Genomic DNA, 22,793 nt, shown 5'->3' with positions numbered 1-22,793 from the left:
GCGTCCGGCCTCCCCAAAGGTGTGGAATTCTCTGCACCTTTAGGGGCTAGTCCAGCGCCGGAGTGGCTCCCGCTACGCCGACTGGCGCCAAAACGAGCGCCAACGGCCTTTGGCGCTACGCCGCCCGGTGTCGGGGCTGGCCGAAAGTCCTTCGCCGGTCCACGCATGCGCCGTGGCGTCATTGGCCGCTGATGTCACCACCGGCGCATGCGCGGTGGAGGGTGTCTCTTCCGTCTCCGCCATGGTGGAGGCCGTGGCGGCAGCGGAAGAAAAAGAGTGCCCCCACGGCACAGGCCCGCCCGCCGATCGGTGGGCCTCGATCGTGGGCCAGGCCACCTTGGGGACACACCCCGGGGTCCGATCGTATCGCGCCCCCCCCCCAGGACCCCGCTCGCACTGCCAATCTCACTGGCACAGAGGTGGTTTAAACCACGTCGGCAGGAGAGGCCCATCAGCGGCGGGACTTCGGCCCATCGCGGGCCGCAGAATCGTCGCGGGGGCACGCCGATCGGCAGGGCGTAATTCCCGCTCCTGCCGATTCCCAGGTGGTGGAGAATTCCGGCCTCGGCTGGGGCGGGATTTACGCCGGCCCCGGGCGATTCCCCGACCCTGCGGGGGGGGGTCAGAGAATTCCGCCCCAGATGTGCCAGGATCGTATTGGATGGCAGAGCAGGATGGAGGTGCTGAATAGCCTACTCTCGTTCCTGTTTTTTATGGTCTTACTAGACAAAGTAAAGTGCCTTAAGCACAATACACCACAACTATCATCTATTAATTTACAGGGTGCAGGCCAAGATCTGGCAAAATTGAAGTACAAAGATCAGGAAATCATTGAATCTCCATTGTGTCATCTAGAATTCTTTAGTAAGCAGGAAGACATGTTTAAAATTGAAGCTAATCAATGAAGTTGGCAAAGTTGCTGATGAGCATTACAGAAGTACATTCAGGAATTAATTTCCAAGATTATTTACAGGCTTGGAAAACTGAAGACCAAATAGCATGTTAGCCCAAGAGCTGATGCTGGTCCAATTTGTTTTTCTACAGGCGTAACAGCCGTTGCGAATCCCGGGAAGGCTCCTCCCGGGATCTACTGGCTGCGTCCCATCCCAATTCCGGCGGGATGTAGCCTGTATATCTGACCCCCACTTCAGCTTGATATACTTCAAAGACTTCACCAAGGTCATTTAGAGATAGGAAAATGTCACGGGAGAGTATAGAAATCGGTCTGGTGGCGAGGCATTACTTGTCCTATAGAAGAAATGATTTTTAATTTTCTTACCTGTGTAGTGAACAACCAAGAGCAAAATAACACTATCACCTTCTACCTTTCCATAAAGACTGTGGGAGCGCCTGGCAATGGATTAATTTGATTTTATTCCAAGACATCCCTTACTATCATCAATTACAACTCTAGTGGCTTCTATTGCAACATTTTGGAATAATTTATAAGCAAATTCCTAAATGTTGCAATAGAATACAGCTTTATTTAATTTTCTTTTTCTTTTATAAATTTAGAGTACCCAATTCATTTTTTCCAATTAAGGGGCAATTTAGTGTGGCCAATCCACCTACCCTGCGCATCTTTGGGTTGTGGGGGCGAAACCCACGCAAACACGGGTAGAATGTGCAAACTCCACACGGGCAGTGACCCAGAGCCCGGATCGAACCTGGGACCTCGGCGCCGTGAGGCAGCAGGGCTAACCCTCTGCGCCCGAATACAGATTTATTCATGTAACCAGATTGTCTCAATATCCTCAAGCAAATCGAGAAGCTAAGAGAAGTGTGTGGACCAAAGGCTTGAAGGAAAAGAATGAAGATTTTTAAATTTAGCTCCTCTGAGTTATCGAACCTCGCCGCTACAAAATGGTTTCTCATCATCAGAGTTGTTTATGGGAAGGTGGTTGAGAACACAACTTCCAGCTCTGCAACACAAACCAGAACCCAATATCACCTCATGCAACAATGCCATGGTTAAACAGCATGAGAAAGAACAACGACACAAAAAAGCTCGTAACTTTAACTTCTGGAATAGAGCATGAAACTTACCAGTGCTGATGCCTGGGGTAAAGGTGTGGGTACAAGAGCAACAGAAAAAGGTAAAATAATCAACAGAGCTCCACAACTGAGATCAGACAGATTGATATGGACCAGCGAACTGAGGAGAAACCATAGTACCTCAATGTCCTTGGAAAGAAAGCTATTAGAAACTTGGGCTTGCTATTCAAATACTGATGGAGATAATGTAGGAGAAACAAGACAAAGCTTTACATCCACCCAGAAGAAAGACACTCACACCAACATGAGGGAGTGCAGAATTTTCTCAACCTCAGAAATAGATCGAACGAGATGAGGGAGACTAGTAAAAGCACCTCAGAGACTAACCCTGTGAGATCTGAGTCTTTGGGGGGGGGGGGGGGGGGGGGAGAGATGGTGGAAGATGTATGTATTGGGATAAAGATTTGAGGGAAGATGTAGAATAAAGGGTGAACATCAGTTGCACCTGATGCTGATGTAACAATGATGTAACACCACATGGTTAAGTAACAGAGATTCAGTTACAACCTACTGCGGTGGTCCCAAAATGAATAAAGTAGCTGAAAATAAAGGTTCATGGTTTTAACAAACTACAGTCTCGAGCAGCTTACTTTTGGAGAATCGACATGCCTCAAGGATCATCATTTAGACGCTGAACACAAGATGAAACAGCAATCATGCACATTTGTGATCTAAAGCAGGTATTCATGTCTTTCATGTGTATACTTTATATCGGTACACTGCGGAAACACTTGGCAAGGCAAGATCAAATATGAATTAAGATGCTTTACTTCACAGTAAGGTAAATATGCACAACAACGATTATAAGTGGGTTCACTAAATGCGCTCTGTAAAACTTAATATTTTGTAATAATACAAAATAAAGGTGCCGAACACACCCAATGCTAACTGAAGCAAGATTGTTTCTTACTATTCATCATTTCTACCTCAGCAAAGAGCATTGCAGCTCTCCCTGAAACACACCTGACTGCCGTCAGTCTACCTGTGTTCAAAAGCCTTTTCCCTCATTTTCCTAACTCTTACTCTTTTTGTCTTTCTCTGATCACAGACAGACAAAGACAGAAGGACATTTTGAAATGTTGGCTGCAAGTTACTTATCCACTCCAGTAATGAATTTTTTATTTTTTTAATCTCTAAAGAAACAAATTCATTTTAGCATATGAACAAGTGCGGCACGTGACACAATTGTTCGCACTGCTGCCTCATAACGCCAGGGACCCGAGTTCAATTCCGGCTTTGGGTGACTGTGTGGCATTTGCACATTCCCCCTGTGTCTCCGTCGTTGTCCTCCAGGGGCTCCAGTTTCCTCCCACAGTCCAAAGATGTTGGGGTTACAGGGTTGCAGGGAGAGGGTGGGAGTCTAGTTGGGGTGCTCTTTCGGAGGATTTGTGCAAAACTGATTGGCCCAAAGGCCTCCTTTTGAGCTGAGATACGATTTACGTGAATCACATCCTGTGGCAGTGAGCTCCACTCTTTGGGTAAAGACGTTTTTTCTGAATTCTGGATTGGATTTCTTGAGGACTATACTACATTGTCATGTGAGCATACATTTAAGAAATGGGTGTTTATAAATGGGTGAGTACATAAATATCTGTAGTGAGCGTACCATTAAGAAATGGGTGTTTACTACTGCAGTGATGTCAGAGATTGGGTGGAGCTGGGCTGTCTGTCAGCTTTTCACTTTTGTTTTTGAGCAGGCTGCAAGGTGTGTTTTAGTTTTGTTTTCAGTGTTGGAGCTGTAGCCAGACCAGGCAGGTGTACTGCTGTTCTCTCTGCCATCAAAAGACTATCTCTTGATCATTTGGTGAATTCAGAATTATAAATGTTCTCAGTAGTGAATGTAAACCTAATGTGCTTCTGTTGAAAGGTGTTTTAAGTCTTATGGATCTTAAAAGGAAAGCTTCAAGGATTACTTAGTGTTGTATTCTTTGGGGGTTGTATTTGAATTAATGGTTGCTAAGATGTTCACTGTATGTTTTGAAAAGGTTAACTTGAGTTCATAGAATAAATATTGTTTTGCTTTTTAAAAAATATTTTCCATTTCAGCTGTATCACACCTGTAGAGTGGGCCGTGTGCTCCTCATACCACAATCTATTAAAAGTTGTGGGTCAGGTGAACTCCATGATACACTTTGGGGTTCTCTGAACCCTGGCCCATAACAATATTGATTAACTCTTAGTTACACTCTTTCACTACATGATGATAATTTCAAATACCTCCAACACTTTGAATACCTTCACCTTTTTTTTCCAAGAAAGAAAAGAAACCCATCTGTCAACGCTTTCCAGGTCTGTACATCCACATATTGCTGACATTATCCTTGTAAATCTTACCCTCTCCATGGTATTTGTATTCTGAGATTTCCGGTTAGATTATTTGTTGCTGTCGAAATGCAGAGTGACTGTTGGGGCCATTATTTAATTGCAGAGTAATTTTTCCAATTCCATGTTGAGAACGTGATGGCTCATTCCGTTCACACCCTCAAAATGGTTGTGTTGGATTTAATTTGTGTCATTCTATTGTCATGATATGCAGAGATGCAGATAATGATATACAGACAGGCACAGGCATGCAGCAAATGATCACAGAGAAGAGGACATGAGCAATGGGCAGGCAGGACATTCAGGGGTGGTATCTCACTATAAAAGGCACAAGGCACTCACACTCCGCCTCTTTCCATTGATGAACATCTACAGAGTGAGTCAGGGTGTATGTACAGTATCACACCTCCAGCATGTGGCTAAGAGCTAGTCTGGTTCAATCAGACAGAGTAACCACACTTAGGTTAGCAGTGAGTCAAACTCATAGAGAACTGTGCTAACTGTGCTACTGGTTCAATAAATCAGATTGAACTAACTTCAAGGTCTGGAGTATCTTTTGGTTAAAGCTGCATCCAGTTGCAGCCTGTGTTATCCCAGAGTACATAACACATCATCTATAATCTTTTCTATAATCTTTTCAATTCATATTTTGAGGCACCTGCAGCAGTCGAGAAGTAACTGCACACACATTACGGAATTTTGATATTCTGTCCAGAGCCTTTCCTATGGGCCCAAAAGATGGCAGCCAGAAATCTGCTTCTATATTTGCCATCAGCAAGACTATGCCTTAACCGTGTAAGGAAAGTACACCTTGCGATGGCATTCCGTGCCAACATAAGCATCAGACCTGCTTCGTGTCTACTGTAGGGCTATCATTAAGACTGTAAACACCGCATTAAATTGGCTCAACAGGGAAGAGTTTTGATGTTTGGCTGTGTAATCGCTCTGGCACCGACTATATTGAATTTCTCTCTCCAGAATGCAGTGTGTTAATCAGATATTCATGGAGATCAGAAAAAAATAATTTTGGGCTGAAACTCAAATTAAATTGTTCACCTTTCGGTGACTGGAGTTTAATTTTTGCTTTAGCTGTGTATGTGCAGGCTTTTCAATCCTCAGATTCCTGTGAAACAATCATACAGGGGTTCGGAAAACCTTTTCACAATACAATAATGTCTTCCTTTCTTTCATGAACAATATCTCACTACGTTTAATGAATGAGGTTTTGAAATGTTAGTTACCATGAATTGAGTTGGCTTGCTGTGTCTGTCGTTTAATTCAGCGGGGTGCAACTGAAATCTACAGCAGCTGTCGGAATAGGTCAAAGGCTCCCCGATCTAATTCATACCACTTTTAGTCGCATGTGAACATCTTTAGAAACTATGGGCCAAATCCCCTGTGGAATAGCAATCACCATTAGATTGCCACTCCCCCTCCTTTTTACTTACCCTAGACTGGAGCTGTACCTTTCTCGCCTGGACTTCCAACCCAGGCCTGGTGAAAAATGTACAGAATAGCTGCTTTGGAGATCTGTTCTGTGTGGTGTAAGGTAAAGTTGCCATAGTCCGTGATGAACATAGTCTGTTTTCCCCTTGAGGGGGAGAGCTAACTGGTGGTAATTTAACCTGAGGATCACCACACCTCAGGTAAGGTGCAAGATTGAGAAGACTTCATGAATAACCGCAGCCGGTACTGGAATTGAACCTGCGCTGCTAGCCTGGCTCTGAATCACAAACTAGCTGTCTAGCCATCTGAGCTAAATTGTGGTGTAGGAGTGTTGGGAAAGTGAAGCCATTCCCTTTTCATTCCACTAGCAGCCGTAAAGTCGGAAGGTTAAACATCCCAGTCATTTTGACAAGAGATAAGTGTGTAAGGTAAGTGGGTGAGGGAGTGACTAGGCTTGAGGTCAGGTGTCTAGGTTGGGGTTGGGGGTAGATGGAAGAATTGGGAGGGAGTCACATGGATAAATCGTGGATTGGAGGCAGTAGTGCAGTGAGACATTGGGAGGATAGTCAGATATTTGGAGGGGGTGGGGGTTCGTCAGAGGGTGTGGAGAAGCGATTTCTGAACACAATAAACTTGGAGTCGAAAAAGTCCAGACTTGGTTCCTAGTTCTTATGATATAGTTATCATCGGAGCTTAACAGACCAGAATCAAACCTAGGTCCCTCGCGCTGTGAGGCAGCATTGCTAACCACTGTGGGAACGTGGCACCCCATTCTGGGTGAAAACTCCTGTGCTCTCAAGTACAAATAGACTAAGATTCAAACATGGTGCCAATAACATCTAAATGGTCAATGTGAGCAGAAAACTCTTCTGTTATTTCATATTTGGGAATAAGTTGTTCTACCAGGGAATTATTGCTAACCTTATTTTCAAATTAAAGCGTAATTGTAGATTTCATACTTCAACAGCCAAAACTGCACTTTAAATTCTAGTTTAGGTCAGTTGAAATATTAGCCAACACTAATGAATTGTTTTTAAACTGTAAGTGAACTCATTCTCACCATAATGAAGCACTTGCTTCGATTTGCACTTTATTTGTTTCGAGGGCTACGGCAAGACTCTTACCAACCGGAAAACCTTTTCTTGCGAGTTTAATGGATGGTTCAAACAACTGTTTCCATGGTAACCGACCATGCCATTGGTGTGCGAGCGCATATCCTCTGATTTCACCTGGAACTGCAATTGAAGGCCCTCCTGTAACATGGGAAACATCAAAGAAGTAGCAATTCTGGGTCAGAACTGCAGCGTTTATTGCAAAGTAAATTAACAAATAAAGCAGCTATGAGGAAATCTTTATTCGGCTAATCCTTTAAAAAAAAATTAGAGTACTCAATTATTTTTTCCCCAATTAAGGGGCAATTTATTATGGCCAATCCACCTAACCAACATATCTTTGGGTTGTGGGGGTGAAACCCACGCAGACACGGGGAGAATGTGCAAACTCCAAACGGACAGTGACCCTGGGCTGGGATTCGAACCCAGGTCCTCAGTGCCATAGGCTGCAGTGCTATCCACTGCGCCACGTGCCTGTGGTGATATGCATCACTGTAAATACACAAGGGGTTAATGTGAACACACTACACCTAGCTAGACACTAGGCAGAGGTATGACACACAGACATTCAACCAATAGGTCAGTAAGATAGGACACGACCAATGGGCATTCAAGATACACAGAGGGGTGACACTACCACAGGGGGGCATTACACCAACCCATATAAAAGGACACAGCACACATAATCTTCCTCTTTCCAGTGGAGACACTCAGTGAGTACACAGGGTTGATTTGAAACACATCATACCCACCACGTGGATTGTAGCAGACTGGTTCTTCAGTCTGAGTAGCTAAAGCAGGATTAACAGGAGAGTCGAATCCAAGTAGGAGAATCATTAACAGTTCAATAAATGTGTTAAAGCTATCTCCAAGTCTGAACCTTCCTTTGTCAGAGTGCACATCAAGGAAGCATCTTATGCTACGTCAAGAGCATAACAAAACAGTACCACCCTCTTTATCCGGCTAATCTGACCCTTTGGAATTGTAGCATTGACTTGCACATGTATTTTGGTGGATATTAACTCACACTAACTTACTAGTCATCGTTCCCCATATCTGGATTGTGAACAATGCGATTCCTAAACTTGCTGTGATGTGTGAAGGGGGCAGGGACACCAGAAAAGATTGCTACTTTTCTGGCGTCAGGTCTGCAGATATTGGCACATTCTCCGCTCCTTTACAAATGGTGCATTCACAATTTCCTTTTTTCAGAAAACTTTTAATTAAAGTCCCACAGGTTACTGTGCAAAATTAAAGTGTATGGGAGTGGGGGGGTAATATATTGAACCAGATTGACAATTGGTTAGCAGACAGGAAATGGAGAGTAGGAATAAATGCGTCTTTTTGAAGTTGCAGGCGGTGACTAGTGGGGTCCCGCAGTGATCAGTGCTTGTACCCAGCTATTCACAACATAAACCAATGATTTGGATGAGGGAACCAAAAGTAATATTTCCAAGTTTGCTGATGACACAAAACTTTGTAGGAATGGGAATGGTGAGGAGGATGTTGGAGACTTCCAAATTGATTCAGACAAGTTGAGTGAGTGAGCAAATATGTAGCTGCTACAGTATAGTGCAGACAAAGTGATCCACTTCGGATGGAGAAACAGAATGGCACAGTATTATTTAAATGGTGATAGATTGGGAAATATCGAAGTGCAAAAGGTCCTGGATGTCCTAATAGAACAGTCACTGAAAGCAAGCAGGAGCATCAAGCAGTTAGGAAGGCAAATGATATGTTGGCTTCATTGCAAGCGGACTGGAATAAAGGAGCAAGAATGTCTCACTGCAGCTTACAGGGTATTTGTGAGGCCATACCTGGAGTTTGGCCAGATTGGATGAAATCAGAAATCAGATCGCAATCTCTCCCATACAGGGTAGTGGAAATCTATGGCTGTTGGAGCAATTGAAATTTTCCAAGACTGGGATTAATAGATTTTTGTTAAGTTTAAGGGCATCATATTTTGGGGAAAAGGCAAGTACATGGAGCTGGGGCATAGATTTGCCAAGGTCTATTAGAATGCTGCAGTCTTGGCCTCCTTATCTAAGAGAGGATGTATTTGTCATCGTAAAGATTCACTAGACAAATTCCAGGGAAGGCAGGATTGTCATACGAGGGGGGATTGGGTTAACTGGGCCTGTATTCACTGGAAATTAGAAGATTGAGAGAGGACCTAATTGAATTATATAAATTTCTAACAGGGCTGGACAGACTGGATGCAGGATGTTGTTTCATCTGGCTGAGGGGTGGGCGGGGGTCTAGAACAAGGGGTCACAGTCTCAGGATACGGGGACTGAGATGAGGAGAAATGTCTTCACCTCAGAGGGTGGTGAACCTATGGAATTCCCTACCACAGAAGGCTGTGGAAATTAAGTCACTGATGATATTTAGGAAGGAATTAGATGGATTTCTAGACTCTAAAAGTGTCAAGGAGTATGAGGAGAGTACAGGAGTGTGGCTTTGAGATAGAGGATCAGTCATGATCATATTGAATGGTGGAGCAGGCTTGAAGGGCTGAATGGCTTATTCTTGTTTCTATTTTTGATATTTCCCTTCAAACACAGATATTCCCACAGCACCCTACCTTCGCTGTAAATATTGACACACTCAATATTCCTGTGGAATGTACATCCTCTATCATTGCCACTGCTCTCACCATCTACCCTGTATCCCCAACACTCACCTCCACAGTATAGGCTTGCATTAGTCATGATCAGCAGAAACATACGCTTCACTGCTATTGTCGCCTTCAATGAACAGTTCAGGCATAAATTCTAAGTAATCAAACTGCTGACAAACAAAGAACAGCTGCTAAATGGACAATGTTACACAGCCCTCGTCAGCATAAAGACTTTTGACTCTGTCCTGCACAAGGCCTGAATTTTGTGCCTATCGGGCAGGTGAAATCAGCGGATCCGGAAACAGGTGTGAAACACGCTTCTGGCCACTATCGTTCCAGAATGCGATTTCACAGTGGTTGGCCAATTAACGGGCAGCCAGGATCAAACATGTGCTGGGAAAGGATGAGTGCTGCCAGTGAGGTCAGGTGCCGAGATAGGGAGGGTCCGGTCTAGCGCTTCTAATGGGCTTCCTTAGGGGAACAGCCACTGAGGAGCTGTTTCAGGGAGCTACAAACCTATACAAAATAAACCCGGATGGAAAAACACGGTCTGGACAGCACAGTCAAACACAAACCTCAGGCCCTAAACATTTTTTAGAATTTTATTTCAGCCTTAACAGTTCAACCCGCCTTGGATAAAGGATGCAGGTAAAATGTAAAGGTCACCTGGCCAATTGCACCCCCCCCCCCTCCCCCCCACCCCCAATTGTACACATTGACGGGCCGTATAAAATTGCTTTCAATTAGCCCTTTAATGGGCTAAATTGCCAGTTTGCTTGTTGGCGGGCGCACTTATGATTTGAGTGTGCCAGCCAACCAATTTTTTACGTGAGTGAGCGATGACGTTGGGACACACATGTGATTTCACGCGGTTCTGAGTCACGCGCAGTCACCCAAGCAATGTAAAATTCTGCCAAGGTCCTATAGTTCTTATTTATTCACTTGGGGCAAATCCAGAAGGCACCTGCAAATATTTCAAATTTGGAGAGATATCTTAATTGCTCTGATAGTGAATAATGTGTCAAAAAATTAAGCCTTTATCTCTAGGATGGATTAGTTAAAGATTTTTTTTGCCTCACACAGTATCCAGAGGTTTAAAGTTGATTACTGCTGACTGTTCCTACATACTACAGGGAATAGACGACACCATGGTCACTGACAAAGGGGAGCTCTCTGAAACTCTCCCCTAAAAAGCTGCAGAAATTGGTTGTTAACTGAGAGTTTCAGAAGAACATAGAACATACAGTGCAGAAGGAGCCCATTTGGCGCATCGAGTCTGCACCGACCAACATTAAGCCCTCACTTCCACCCTATCCCCGTAACCCAATAACCCCTCCTAACCTTTTTAGACACTAAGGGCAATTTAGCCTGGTCAATCCACCTAACCTGCACGTCTTTGGACTGTGGGAGGAAACCAGAGCACCCGGAGGAAACCCACGCAGACACGGGGAGAACGTGCAGACTCCACACAGACAGTGACCCAGCAGGGAGTCGAACCTGGTACCCTGGTGCTGTGAAGCCACAGTGCTATCCACTTGTGCTACCATGGAATTATAAGCCATGATGTGGAGATGCCGGCGTTGGACTGGGGTGAGCACAGTAAGAAGTCTTACAACACCAGGTTAAAGTCCAACAGGTTTGTTTCAAACACGAGCTTTCGGAGCACGGCTCCTTCCTCACCTGAGGAAGGAGCCGTGCTCCGAAAGCTCGTGTTTGAAACAAACCTGTTGGACTTTAACCTGGTGTTGTAAGACTTCTTACCATGGAATTATAAGACATTTGTTCGGCAAAGATGTTAAGGTTTACAGAACAGAGGATGACAGGTGGTATTAAGATGCAAGTCAATCAGGATCTAATTGAACGGGGGAAAACAGGCTGGGAGCGCTGGATGGCCTTCTGATCTTATGGTTTCTGTCACTTGTGCTTGCTGGAAAAAAAAATACATTAGTGGCACTCAGACACCTCAACAAGAAGGCTGACATTAGTAAACTGACACAAAATGAAGGTTCCAATGACCGCTTCCATCAGTCGCTTGACAACAATTGATAAAAAATACCAGTTGAAGTGCCCTGGTAACAACAATCACTCGGACAGTGACATGACCATAGTAATGGATCAGAAAATGGGTTTTGCTGCATCCAGTGTGTTCAGCAGGACGTGTAGAACAGTTAGCCTGTAGAAATGCTCAAGCACCAAACAAATTCAAAGTAGAGTTAAGGGGTGGGATTCTCTGTCCCGCCGCACTCATTTCCTGGTGCAGCCCCCCCCCTTCCCCCCCCCCCCCCCCCCAGCTAGCAGCATGATTCTCTGTCCTGGCAGCTGGCCAATGGGGTTTCCCATTGTGGGCAGCCCAATGCCGTTGGGAAATCCGTGGGTGTGATTGCGGTGCCAGCAAAATAGAGGATCCCGCCGATAGAGAATCCAGCCAAAGGTATTTGAATACAATTGGTCGAGAACTTTGCATGACAATATTTTTTTTTAATTTATTGTATCCAACTATTTATTTTTCCAATTAAGGGGCAATGTAGCGTGGCCAATCCACCTTTGGGTTGTGAGGGTGAGACCCACGCAGATACAGGGAGAATGTGCAAACTCCACACGGGCAGTGACCCAAGGCTGAGATCTAACGCGGATTCTCAGCGGCGTGAGGCAGCAGTTCTAACCATTGCGCCACTGTGCCACGCTTTGCACGACAATGTTGTGAGCAAGCCAGTGAATGCTTTTCTCGAGAATTTCAAGGTTCAAAATGTGATTCAGTTCTCTTGCAATCCAAAGATGTTTCCGATTTGCATCTTAATAAAACAACATTGCGGTCAACCTCAGTGTCAAAATCTCATGGCTTACCTGTTTCCAAGCTCCTTGTCATTTCTTGCTCTGGAGCCACCTCTCTTGAATTAATAACCTCAACCTGTCCTGAAGAGAAATATGAAATTGTTAAAAATTGAATTAGATCTAGAAGAATAACTTGTTTTCATAGAATTCCTACAGTGCAGAAGTAGGCCATTCGGCCCACTGAGTCTGCCCTGAAAGACCACCTTAGCTAGGCCCACTAACCCACCATTTCCCTGTAACCCCACCTAATCTGCATATCTTTGGACATTAAGGGGCAAATTAGTATGATCAATCCACCTAACCTGCATATCTTTTGGGCTGTGGGAGGAAACTGGAGCACCCAGATGGAAACCAACGCAGGCACGGGGAGAATGTGCAAACTCCCCACAGAATGTCACCCAAGGCCGGAATTGAACCCAGGTCCCTGGTGCTGTGAAGTAGCAGTGCTAACCACTGTGCCACCATGCCTTGCGTTTTATCCATTGAGTTTTATCCTTTTTCTATATTTTTATGCTCTCTCTCCTGTTTGATTCCTTTCTTTTGCTTTCTGGCACCTAGCATGTGGGCAGCACGGTAGCCTTGTGGATAGCACAATCGCTTCACAGCTCCAGGGTCCCAGGTTCAATTCCGGCTTGGGTCACTGTCTGTGCGGAGTCTGCACATCCTCCCCGTGTGTGCGTGGGTTTCCTCCGGGTGCTCTTGTTTCCTCCCACAGTCCAAAGATGTGCGGGTTAGGTGGATTGGCTATGATAAATTGCCCTTAGTGTCCAAAATTGCCCTTAGTGTTGGGTGGGGTTACTGGGTAATGGGGATAGGGTGGAGGTGTTGACCTTGGATAGGGGGTAGGGTGCTCTTTCCAAGAGCCGGTGCAGACTCGATGGGCCGAATGGCCTCCTTCTGCACTGTAAATTCTATGTAAATCTATGTAAATCTTCCATTGGGGAGAGTCATACAGTCTGGGTTTTCATAATTTAAATTATTGGGTTTTTTTTAAACCAATGCTCCATAATCCAGAAGCAGGTTGTTCAAGTTGTTATAAAGAGGCTGGAAACCATATAAAACCCTTTGGACTGTATGCAGCAGAGAAGACTTGAAATGTAACTATACATTGTAAATATAATCTGTAATGGCAAGGATGGTGAGGCAACTTGGGTATTGAAAGAAACCAATCTGTATTGCATTTTGTATGGTGTCAAATTTCAACTTGTGCAATGTACATTTATACATTTTATGAATGAAATATAAACAAAAAGGACTTTATACAGGGCCTTCAATGGTGGGATATTTCTGTTTGTCAACTGAGCCATTGCACTTAATTCAACACAATTGCTGGTGAGGTGGGATGGGGTGCTATACAGATGCATTTTATATACCAGAATGGTACAAAATCAGTTGTTGATTAAATGGTTAGCTCAAGGGCCACAAAGGGCCCTCATTCCAATTGCCAAAAATCTTTAAATGGTGTAAAAGGAAAATCTGCTGAGTTACTCCACCACAGTGGATGAAGAAACATTGCTCCCTTTTTGTTTGTACCATGCAAAGGAAGGCAGGAAAGATAGAGCAGAAGGCAAGAAAGAAAAAAAATAAAGGCAAAGCAATAATTATGCTCCTCTATTTCTAATTTTATTCCACTTAAACATGTTCTGATCAACTTAAAATATTATCTTGTGCAAGAAAAGATGGGAGAAAGACGGGACAAATGGCCAAAGCGGAAGTGAACACGCAACAATAACGGCAGCGAAAACCCGTCCGGGAGAAGCAAGTAACAACACCAACACCAGATCCATTCTCATATTGCCCTCTCTGTATTGGAAATAACTACTGTAATTGTTTCTCAGGCACCCAAATGTATATATACCTCCCCAGTTTTCCCCACCCCACAAACATGCGCCTACTTATTTGTTAAATCTAATATTGCTAACTGTACAGAGTTGTTGATTTTGAGCTGGTGTACAATATCCTACCAGTTTTTTTTAATATATATATTTCAATCTGTGTACATAACTGTAAATATACTCTGTTCAAAAACCCAATAAAAAACATTTATAAAAAAAAACTTAAAATAATATCACCACAGAATAAAAAGAAAGAAGGAAATGTTTGAATAGGGATAGGGTTAACCTGTTGATGCATTATAGATGGTGAGGATGAAGCCTCCTCCAATGCCCATACTGTGCGCGTTCACCAGTCCAATACAGAGCAAAGCTGCAATGGCTGCATCGACCACTGATCCATTCCACTTCATTATATCCCTGGAAGAAAGCAAAGTCCCAGACTATAGGAATGAAAATGCCCAAAAGCAGAACACCGTACACATGGGATGATAGCGAGGATGGGGTCTGATTAAATCATGCAAATTAGGATCCAATGCCACACACAGGATCTGTTTTTTACAGCACTGGTCCAGGTTCTTTTTGCAATTGTTCTGAGTTTATGAAGTCACCGCTTAGATAGGAACTATAGAAAGAATTTGAGCTCATTCACACAATAAATTTAGAGTTGATGTAAAGTGCTTTTAATATTGCAACTTCCCTAAACTTGTATAACCTAAATTAGATTTGCAGATTCAAATCTATTCCAAAGAGAAATCTACGCAGTTACTTCCAACTGGGTCAAGTCTGCTCTGGAGTTGGTGATCCACCTTGATCAGACCTGCACTGCACCCAAACAGGACGATCTCGGAGAGCCTCCTCCTACTCAGGGATATCATTGCCTATGAGTGGGTCAGGGGCCTGGACATGTGTTTCATCAGAAGGCCTGTGGCAGAATATCTGCATAAGTTAAATATCCGAGGGTATCAAACTATTCAGAAGGACAGAGTGGAGGGTAAGGGAGGTGGTGTAGCTCTGTTATTTAAGGATGACATCCGGGCAATAGTAAGGGATGACGTTGGTGCTATGGAAGATAAGGTTGAATCCATTTGGGTGGAAATCAGGAATAGTAAGGCAAAAAAGTCACTGATAGGAGTAGTCTATAGGCCACCAAATAGTAACGTTATGGTGGGGCAGGCAATAAACAAAGAAATAACACATGCATGTAGAAATGGTACAGCAGTTATCATGGGGGATTTTAATCTACATGTCGATTGGTTTAACCAGGTCGGTCAAGGCAGCCTTGAGGAGGTGTTTATAGAATGTATCCGCGATAGTTTCCTAGAACAGTATGTAATGGAACCTACGAGGGAACAAGCGGTCCTAGATCTTGTCCTGTGTAATGAGACAGGATTGATTCATGATATCATAGTTAGGGATCCTCTCGGAAGGAGTGATTACAATATGGTGGAATTTAAAATACAGATGGAGGATGAGAAGGTAAAATCAAATACTCGTGTTTTGTGCTTAAACAAAGTAGATTATAATGGGATGAGAGAAGAACTAGCTAAGGTAGACTGGGAGCAAAGACTTTATGGTGGAACAGTTGAGGAACAGTGGAGAACCTTGCAAGCGATTTTTCACAGTGCTCAGCAAAGGTTTATACCAACAAAAATGAGTGACAGTAGAAAGAGGGAAAATCGACCGTGGATATCTAAGGAAATAAGGGAGAGTATCAAATTGAAGGAAAAAGCATTCGAAGTGGCAAAGGTTAGTGGGAGACTAGAGGACTGGGAAATCTTTAGGGGGCAACAGAAATCTACTAAAAAAGCTATAAAGAAGAGCAAGATAGATTATGAGAGTAAACTTGCTCAGAATATAAAAACAGATAGTAAAAGTTTCTACAAATATATAAAACAAAAAAGAGTGGCTAAGGTAAATATTGGTCCTTTAAAGGATGAGAAGGGAGTTTTAATAATGGAAGATGAGGAAATGGCTGAGGAACTGAACAGGTTTTTTGGGTCGGTCTTCACAGTGGAAGACACAAATAACATGCCAGTGACTGATAGAAATGAGGCTATGACAGGTGAGGACCTTGAGAGGATTGTTATCACTAAGGAGGTAGTGATGGGCAAGCTAATGGGGCTAAAGGTAGACAAGTCTCCTGGCCCTGATGGAATGCATCCCAGAGTGCTAAAAGAGATGGCTAGGGAAATTGCAAATGCACTCGTGATAATTTACCAAAATTCACTAGACTCTGGGGTGGTCCCGGCGGATTGGAAATTAGCAAACGGGACACCACTGTTTAAAAAAGGAGGTAGGCAGACAGCGGGTAATTATAGGCCAGTGAGCTTAACTTCGGTAGTAGGGAAGATGCTGGAATCTATCATCAAGGAAGAAATAGCGAGGCATCTGGATAGAGATTGTCCCATTGGGCAGAAGCAGCATGGGTTCATAAAGGGCAGGTCGTGCCTAACTAATTTAGTGGAATTCTTTGAGGACATTACCAGTGCAGTAGATAACGGGGAGCCAATGGATGTAGTAAATCTGGATTTCCAGAAAGCCTTTGACAAGGTGCCACACAAAAGGTTGCTGCATAAGATAAAGATGCATGGCATTAAGGGTAAAGTAGTAGCATGGATAGAGGATTGTTAATTAATAGAAAGCAAAGAGTGGGGATTAATGGATGTTTCACTGGTTGGCAATCAGTAGCTAGTGGTGTCCCTCAGGGATCAGTGTTGGGCCCACAATTGTTCACAATTTACATAGATGATTTGGAGTTGGGGACCAAGGGCAATGGGTCCAAGTTTGCAGACGACACTAAGATGAATGGTAAAGTGAAAAGTGCAGAGGATACTGGAAGGGGTGCAGAGGGATTTGGATAGGTTAAGTGAATGGCTAGGGTCTGGCAGATGGAATACAATGTTGACAAATGTGAGGTTATCCATTTTGGTAGGAATAACAGCAAACGGGATTATTATTTAAATGATAAAATATTAAAACATGCTGCTGTGCAGAGAGACCTGGGTGTCCTTGTGCATGAGTCGCAAAAAGTTGGTTTACAGGTGCAACAGGTGATTAAGAAGGCAAATGGAATGCTGTCCTTCATTGCTAGAGGAATGGAGTTTAAGACTAGGGAGGTTATGTTGCAATTGTATAAGGTGTTAGTGAGGCCACACCTGGAGTATTGTGTTCAGTTTTGGTCTCCTTACTTGAGAAAGGACGTACTGGCGCTGGAGGGTGTGCAGAGTAGATTCACTAGGTTAATCCCAGAGCTGAAGGGGTTGGATTATGAGGAGAGGTTGAGTAGACTGGGACTGTACTCATTGTAATTTAGAAGGATGAGAGGGGATCTTATAGAAACATATAAAATTATGAAGGGAATAGATAGGACAGATGCGGGCAGGTTGTTTCCACTGGTGGGTGAAAGCAGAACTAGGGGACATAGCCTCAAAATAAGGGGAAGTAGATTTAGGACTGAGTTTAGGAGGAACTTCTTCACCCAAAGGGTTGTGAATCTATGGAATTCCTTGCCCAGTTAAACAGTAGAGGCTCCTTCATTAAATGTTTTTAAGATAAACATAGATAGTTTTTTGAAGAATAAAGGAATAAAGGGTTATGGTGTTCGGGCCGGAAAGTGGAGCTGAGTCCACAAAAGATCAGTCATGATCTCATTGAATGGCGGAGCAGGCTCGAGGGGCCAGATGGCCTACTCCTGCTCCTAGTTCTTATGTTTTTATGATGAATGTGCTGTCCGGAATGGAATTTGGGGAGGGAATCTCCAGTGGACCCAACTGCTCTGCACAGATATCAATAACTCTGTTTCAGTCAATGGGTGGGAACTGGAAAGCTTTCTGATAAAATTGGTAGTCAAACGCGCTGCCCTCTCTCCCCTGTCCCGCTCATGTGTGGAATTGAGCCTTTAGCAGAGTCCATCATAAGGATGACTCATACGAGGGTTGACAATCCCAGGCAGTGAGTGCAAGTCAAAGTCTCACTACACATGGACTACTTTGCTATCTCCTGCTGGGATCCACTGTCTGTGCATAGACTAATAAGCATCTGCCACTAGTTTGAACAGGGCCCTGAAAGCAAGGTAAATCATGGCCCTATGAAAAGCTGGTGATAGAGCTATTTGGGGAAATGATGAGATTGGTGGCACAGTGCAAGCTGCAGGTTACTGGGCTCTAGACTTTCTCCATGGTATCACAAGTAGTAGCAATTGATGGTCAGAAGCTTTCTTAGCATTTATTGTATATTAAATCCTTGCGGATTATGCTCACTTTTTCTTGGTTTGTCACTTTCATTCCTGCAGAATGGGGGAAGAGAGAGGTCAGAGAAAGATGAAGCCCCAAATGATGATACGGAGGAGAAAAAGAAAAGAAATACTTTCATTGTTGACTTGCTGAGGATGAAGAAGATCATGATGATGAGCAATAGGCCCCATGAAAAAGATCACTGGACCAAGATCCTACCCGATATTCCTTTATCACAACCGTCTCAATAAGTCAGTTGCTTCCATCTTACCATGCACTAGCTAAAGAGACTACGGAACAAAGCGAGGTAGGTCTTTCAGGAATGAAATTAAAAACACTTCCACCTACAAAGTTTATTAGAAGTTTGGAACTCTTTCCACAAATGACGGTTGATCCGGAAAGAGCAGATATTTTCGAATTAGAGATTACTAGATTTCTGTTGTGTGGGTATTAAGGGACAAAGGTGGGTACCTGGAGTTCACTCACAGGTCGACTATGATCCATCTCGCTGAATGATGGAACGTCCGACTCCTATATCTATATTTGTCCAGGGAAAGCCCCTCATCAGGGTGCTGAATTCAAGCTGAGAGAGTTTTAGGGGTAAGGAACGGCAGGAATGTACCAGCTTCGCAGCAAGAGGACGTGCACACAGCGACTTTTGGCAAAGAAATTATGCAACTCAGATCTCTTGGCTACTCTTCTCAAAGAAAGGCATGCTGACAATGGCATCTACATCCAGGCACATCCATGGCCCAACAAATAGAGGTGACAGAGGTGCAAACACCCCTCAGTGCTTATTTTAGAAAAGATTGCTGGGGCACCGCTGGGGCTGTGACAATGTTAACACCTTCAGGGATTTCAATACATTTTAAATAAATGGGTTTCCAAGATTCATAAATTAATATTGTGGTTTACCTGCCAATTTTGGAACAAGGAGCTGCATCTGAAGCTACACCGGTGTTCTTATGAAGCACACAGGCATTACATCTCCGTTGCAGATGCACAATTGCTCCAATACTAATAATAACAATGATAATCAGAAGAATCCCAGTGACACAGCACATCTTCTTTCTGAAATAAAAACTCAAGTTCCATGGATTAGCTTGCAGTAAATCAACATTAATAATCAAATCTAATAATCCAAGACCTTGTGATGATGACAATGTAATATGTAATTATCATCATCACAAGTCTTGTCATTTTTTGAGGCTGCAACCAAACACATCTACATATGTTTTCGGATGGTTTCAAGTGGTACAATTGCTGAAGTCTACTTGGGCTTGAATTTCCCCCAAAAACCCATCAGGGTAAGTTTGCCAATTTTAAAAAGTGGCCAGGTGAAATAACATTTTTAAGTTTTTTATTTACTTTTCTTGAAAATACAGACTCTCATTTAAACTCCAGTCTGTGCCTCTAATTTGGGTCAATGTTCAGCGTATCAGAGTTCAATTTATCTGAAAGAATCTGCTTCCGTCACCCTCTCAGGTGGTGCATTCCATCTGTTCTTGTCAATATTTCTCCTTCAACCAACATTACTAAAACAGGCCAGAGAAGCTGGCCATTATCATGTGATGCCTGGTTGCACACAAATTGCCTGCCACATTTTTACAGTACAATAGAGACGACACATCCAAAGTACTGTATTTCATTGGCGGTAAAGAGCTTTTGGATCTTCCTTAATTTCCTTCTTTGAAGTATATCAAGTGATTAAAAAAAACATCTGTTGGACAGTGGCGAAGACACGCTTCCAAGTGCAGGTCATGGTGATGGGCTGAGGCCAGTGGTGCCGCAATGAGGACGGACGGGGTGAAGTGGGTGGTGGATGGATACTGTGGGCAGGGCAAAGGTTGCATTCATGTCTGCAGCAAAACCAGGCAGCCGGGGCACCCATGTATCCCATGGGCCCTGGCTGTCGAGATGTCAAAGCGGCATCGTTAATCTCTCCTTTCCCCCCCCCCCCCCACCTTTCGTGTAGTTCGTCACGTTTGCGCACCAGCCAGCTATGCTTGCCGCCGTGGCGGGAGCCATTGGGCGCCAGCGATGCAGGCGGCTCAGAGCAGCTGCTGGAGCGGCGGCTGCAGCAGAGGGACTGGCTGCAGAGGGCCCCGTGCCAGCCACTCAGGCTGCAGGCCCTCCCGCCCAACAGGTGCAGGAGGAGGCGGAGGGTGACAATGACCACCACATTGTCGGGCATGCAGAGGGCGAGGATTTGGATTCTGATGGGGCACAGGGGAAGGAGCAACAGCAGGTGGTGGTGCCAAGGCGCCGGAGGCGCCCCATGCAGCCTCGAGTGTACCGGGACTGCATGTTGTTCCAGGACCTTCCGGTTACAGCATGCAGGAGGAGATTCCGATTGAGTAGGGAGTCCGTGGAACATATATGCCACCTTTTGGCACACGTGGAACAGGGGGAGGACATGCTATCCCGGTGACCTGTCTGGAATCTCGCAGGCATCGGTGCATCCGGGCTGTCACTGGCGCCCTGTATGCCATCGCTGACATATACAGATACCGATGGTCCAGGGGCTGATTGATGGGGTGCACGTCGGCATGCGTCCACCCTCGGATAACAGGGACATTTTCCTGAACAGGAAGGGGAACTACTTGATGAACATTCAGGTGGTCTGCGACCATCGCATGAAGATAATGCACATGTGCGCCCAATACCCTGGCAGCGTGCATGATGCTTTCATACCGGCTCATTCTTTCATCCCCGCTATTTTTGAGGGACACCCTCCTGGCTGAGGGGCTGGTTGCTGGGCAACAGGGGTTACCCATTGCGGTCGTGGCTGAAGACGCCTATACGGAGGCCACAGACCAACACGGAGACCCGCTATAATGCGGCCCATGCAGCAACGAAGGGTGTAGTGGAATGGTGCTTTGGCCTCCTGATGATGAGATTCCGGTGCCCGGACTGCACTGGAGGGGCCCTGCAGTGCCACCCCGACAGGGTCGGTCGCATAGTTGTGGTCTGCTGTGTGTTGCACAACATTGCCCAACAGAGGGGCGATTTCCTGGAAGAAGATGCACAGGGGGAGCCCGATGAAGGCGACACCTCTGCACATGAGGAGGAGGAGGATGGGGAGGTGGGGGAGGCACAGCCACGACCTGGGGGCGAGATATGACTGGGAGGCTGCACGATGACACCGGCTGGGAGAGCGAGCACGCGAGGCATTGATCGCCGCACGTTTCACTAACTAGGGGGAGGGCATCGCTGAGCAAGGCACTTGTGCCACGGATCGCGCACAACCGCACCACCCAGCACCCTCCACCTCCTGCACCATCACACAAACCTACCGTCCACACCACCACTTTCATAGCACCTTACACCTGCGGCACATTGTGAATGTTTTAACACAGTTGCTTGTGTCAGCGGGTGTGGTCAGTGCCATGTTGAATGATGACAGCCCGCTCTGCGATGAGCTGTGAACTCAGGATCACTAGACAATGTCCGACTCATGGCCATATCTAAACCCTCCACCTCAGTGGTCCCTGTATGCAAGACAGACAATCCACCATATGGCCATGTGCGGCAACTGGCGTTGGTGTACTGAGGGCAATGGGGTGTTGGGGGGGGGAAGAAACACACACCCGGCCTCACTGTTGCACAGAACTTTGACCTCCAGTGTCACTCGGCCCCCCTCATGACCCCTCAGGCACCTGACATAACAGAGGCATCTAGATTTGGTGTAACAGTGACTTTAATCGTGACATTCACAGACAAGTGCCCTAGCCCCTGCAACTAAGCTGTGCCCTGCACCCGTGCCAACTTACTACATGTCTAACTTCTTGGCCTTACGGGCCGTACAACTATGTCTTGGTGTTTCCCCAGACGGTACAGCAGGAATAGAGGCGGACTGCTGAGACTCCTGCCCTGCGATATTGGTCCCCGTCGGCGCGTGTTTCCTGGGGCGCCCGGCTTGGATGGTCCAGGCTGCTCGGCGGGCGTGCTGGAGGGTGCCACCCTGCTCTGCCTGCTGCCCACCAGATGGAACAGGGACAGAACGGGGGAGTCCGAGTGTTCCGGGACCTCCCTTGCTGGAGTAACCTGGAGTGACACCAGAACCTCCTCCTCCATCTGGGAGCCCGGTGGCCCAAGGGCCTCACTATGGGACGGTGGTGCGCGCGGAGACAGTGGCACAACTGACACCTGGCGCTGCCAGTCCTGGAGGCCCGTTGTGGAATCGACCAGGGTCTGAACGTTCCCAGCGATCAAGCTCAGGGAGTGCACCACCCTGTCAAGAACTGTGCAACCTCCCGCTGGGATTCTGCAACGCTATCCAGCACATGGGCAAGGCCGCCGATGCTCTCAGCAAGGGCCTGCTGTGAGAGGGCCATGG

General features: G+C 45.4%; 1 protein-coding gene across 8 annotated transcripts in view; it reads right to left on the bottom strand.

Annotated features, from left to right (window-relative positions):
• Positions 1–22,793, bottom strand: part of LOC119965299 (glutathione hydrolase 1 proenzyme-like) — a 109,420-nt gene that overhangs the window by 83,772 nt on the left and 2,855 nt on the right. For 4 of the 8 annotated variants that reach the window (XM_038795844.1, XM_038795882.1, XM_038795901.1 and 1 more), the window contains exons 2-5: positions 19,370–19,537; positions 14,509–14,639; positions 12,400–12,468; positions 6,884–7,076 (exon numbers count right to left, since the gene is read on the bottom strand). In XM_038795844.1, coding sequence (XP_038651772.1) covers positions 6,884–7,076; positions 12,400–12,468; positions 14,509–14,639; positions 19,370–19,537 — 561 coding nt within the window. The remainder of the gene's footprint in view (positions 1–6,883; positions 7,077–12,399; positions 12,469–14,508; positions 14,640–19,369; positions 19,538–22,793) is intronic. The other 4 variants (XM_038795854.1, XM_038795910.1, XM_038795862.1 and 1 more) reach the window with 3 other exon arrangements.

Source organism: Scyliorhinus canicula, chromosome 1 (genome assembly GCF_902713615.1).
Source record: "Scyliorhinus canicula chromosome 1, sScyCan1.1, whole genome shotgun sequence".
In the NCBI taxonomy this organism is placed as follows: domain Eukaryota; kingdom Metazoa; phylum Chordata; class Chondrichthyes; order Carcharhiniformes; family Scyliorhinidae; genus Scyliorhinus; species Scyliorhinus canicula.
Note: the sequence above shows the minus strand (reverse complement) of the source record. Positions and strands in the feature narration are given on the sequence as shown.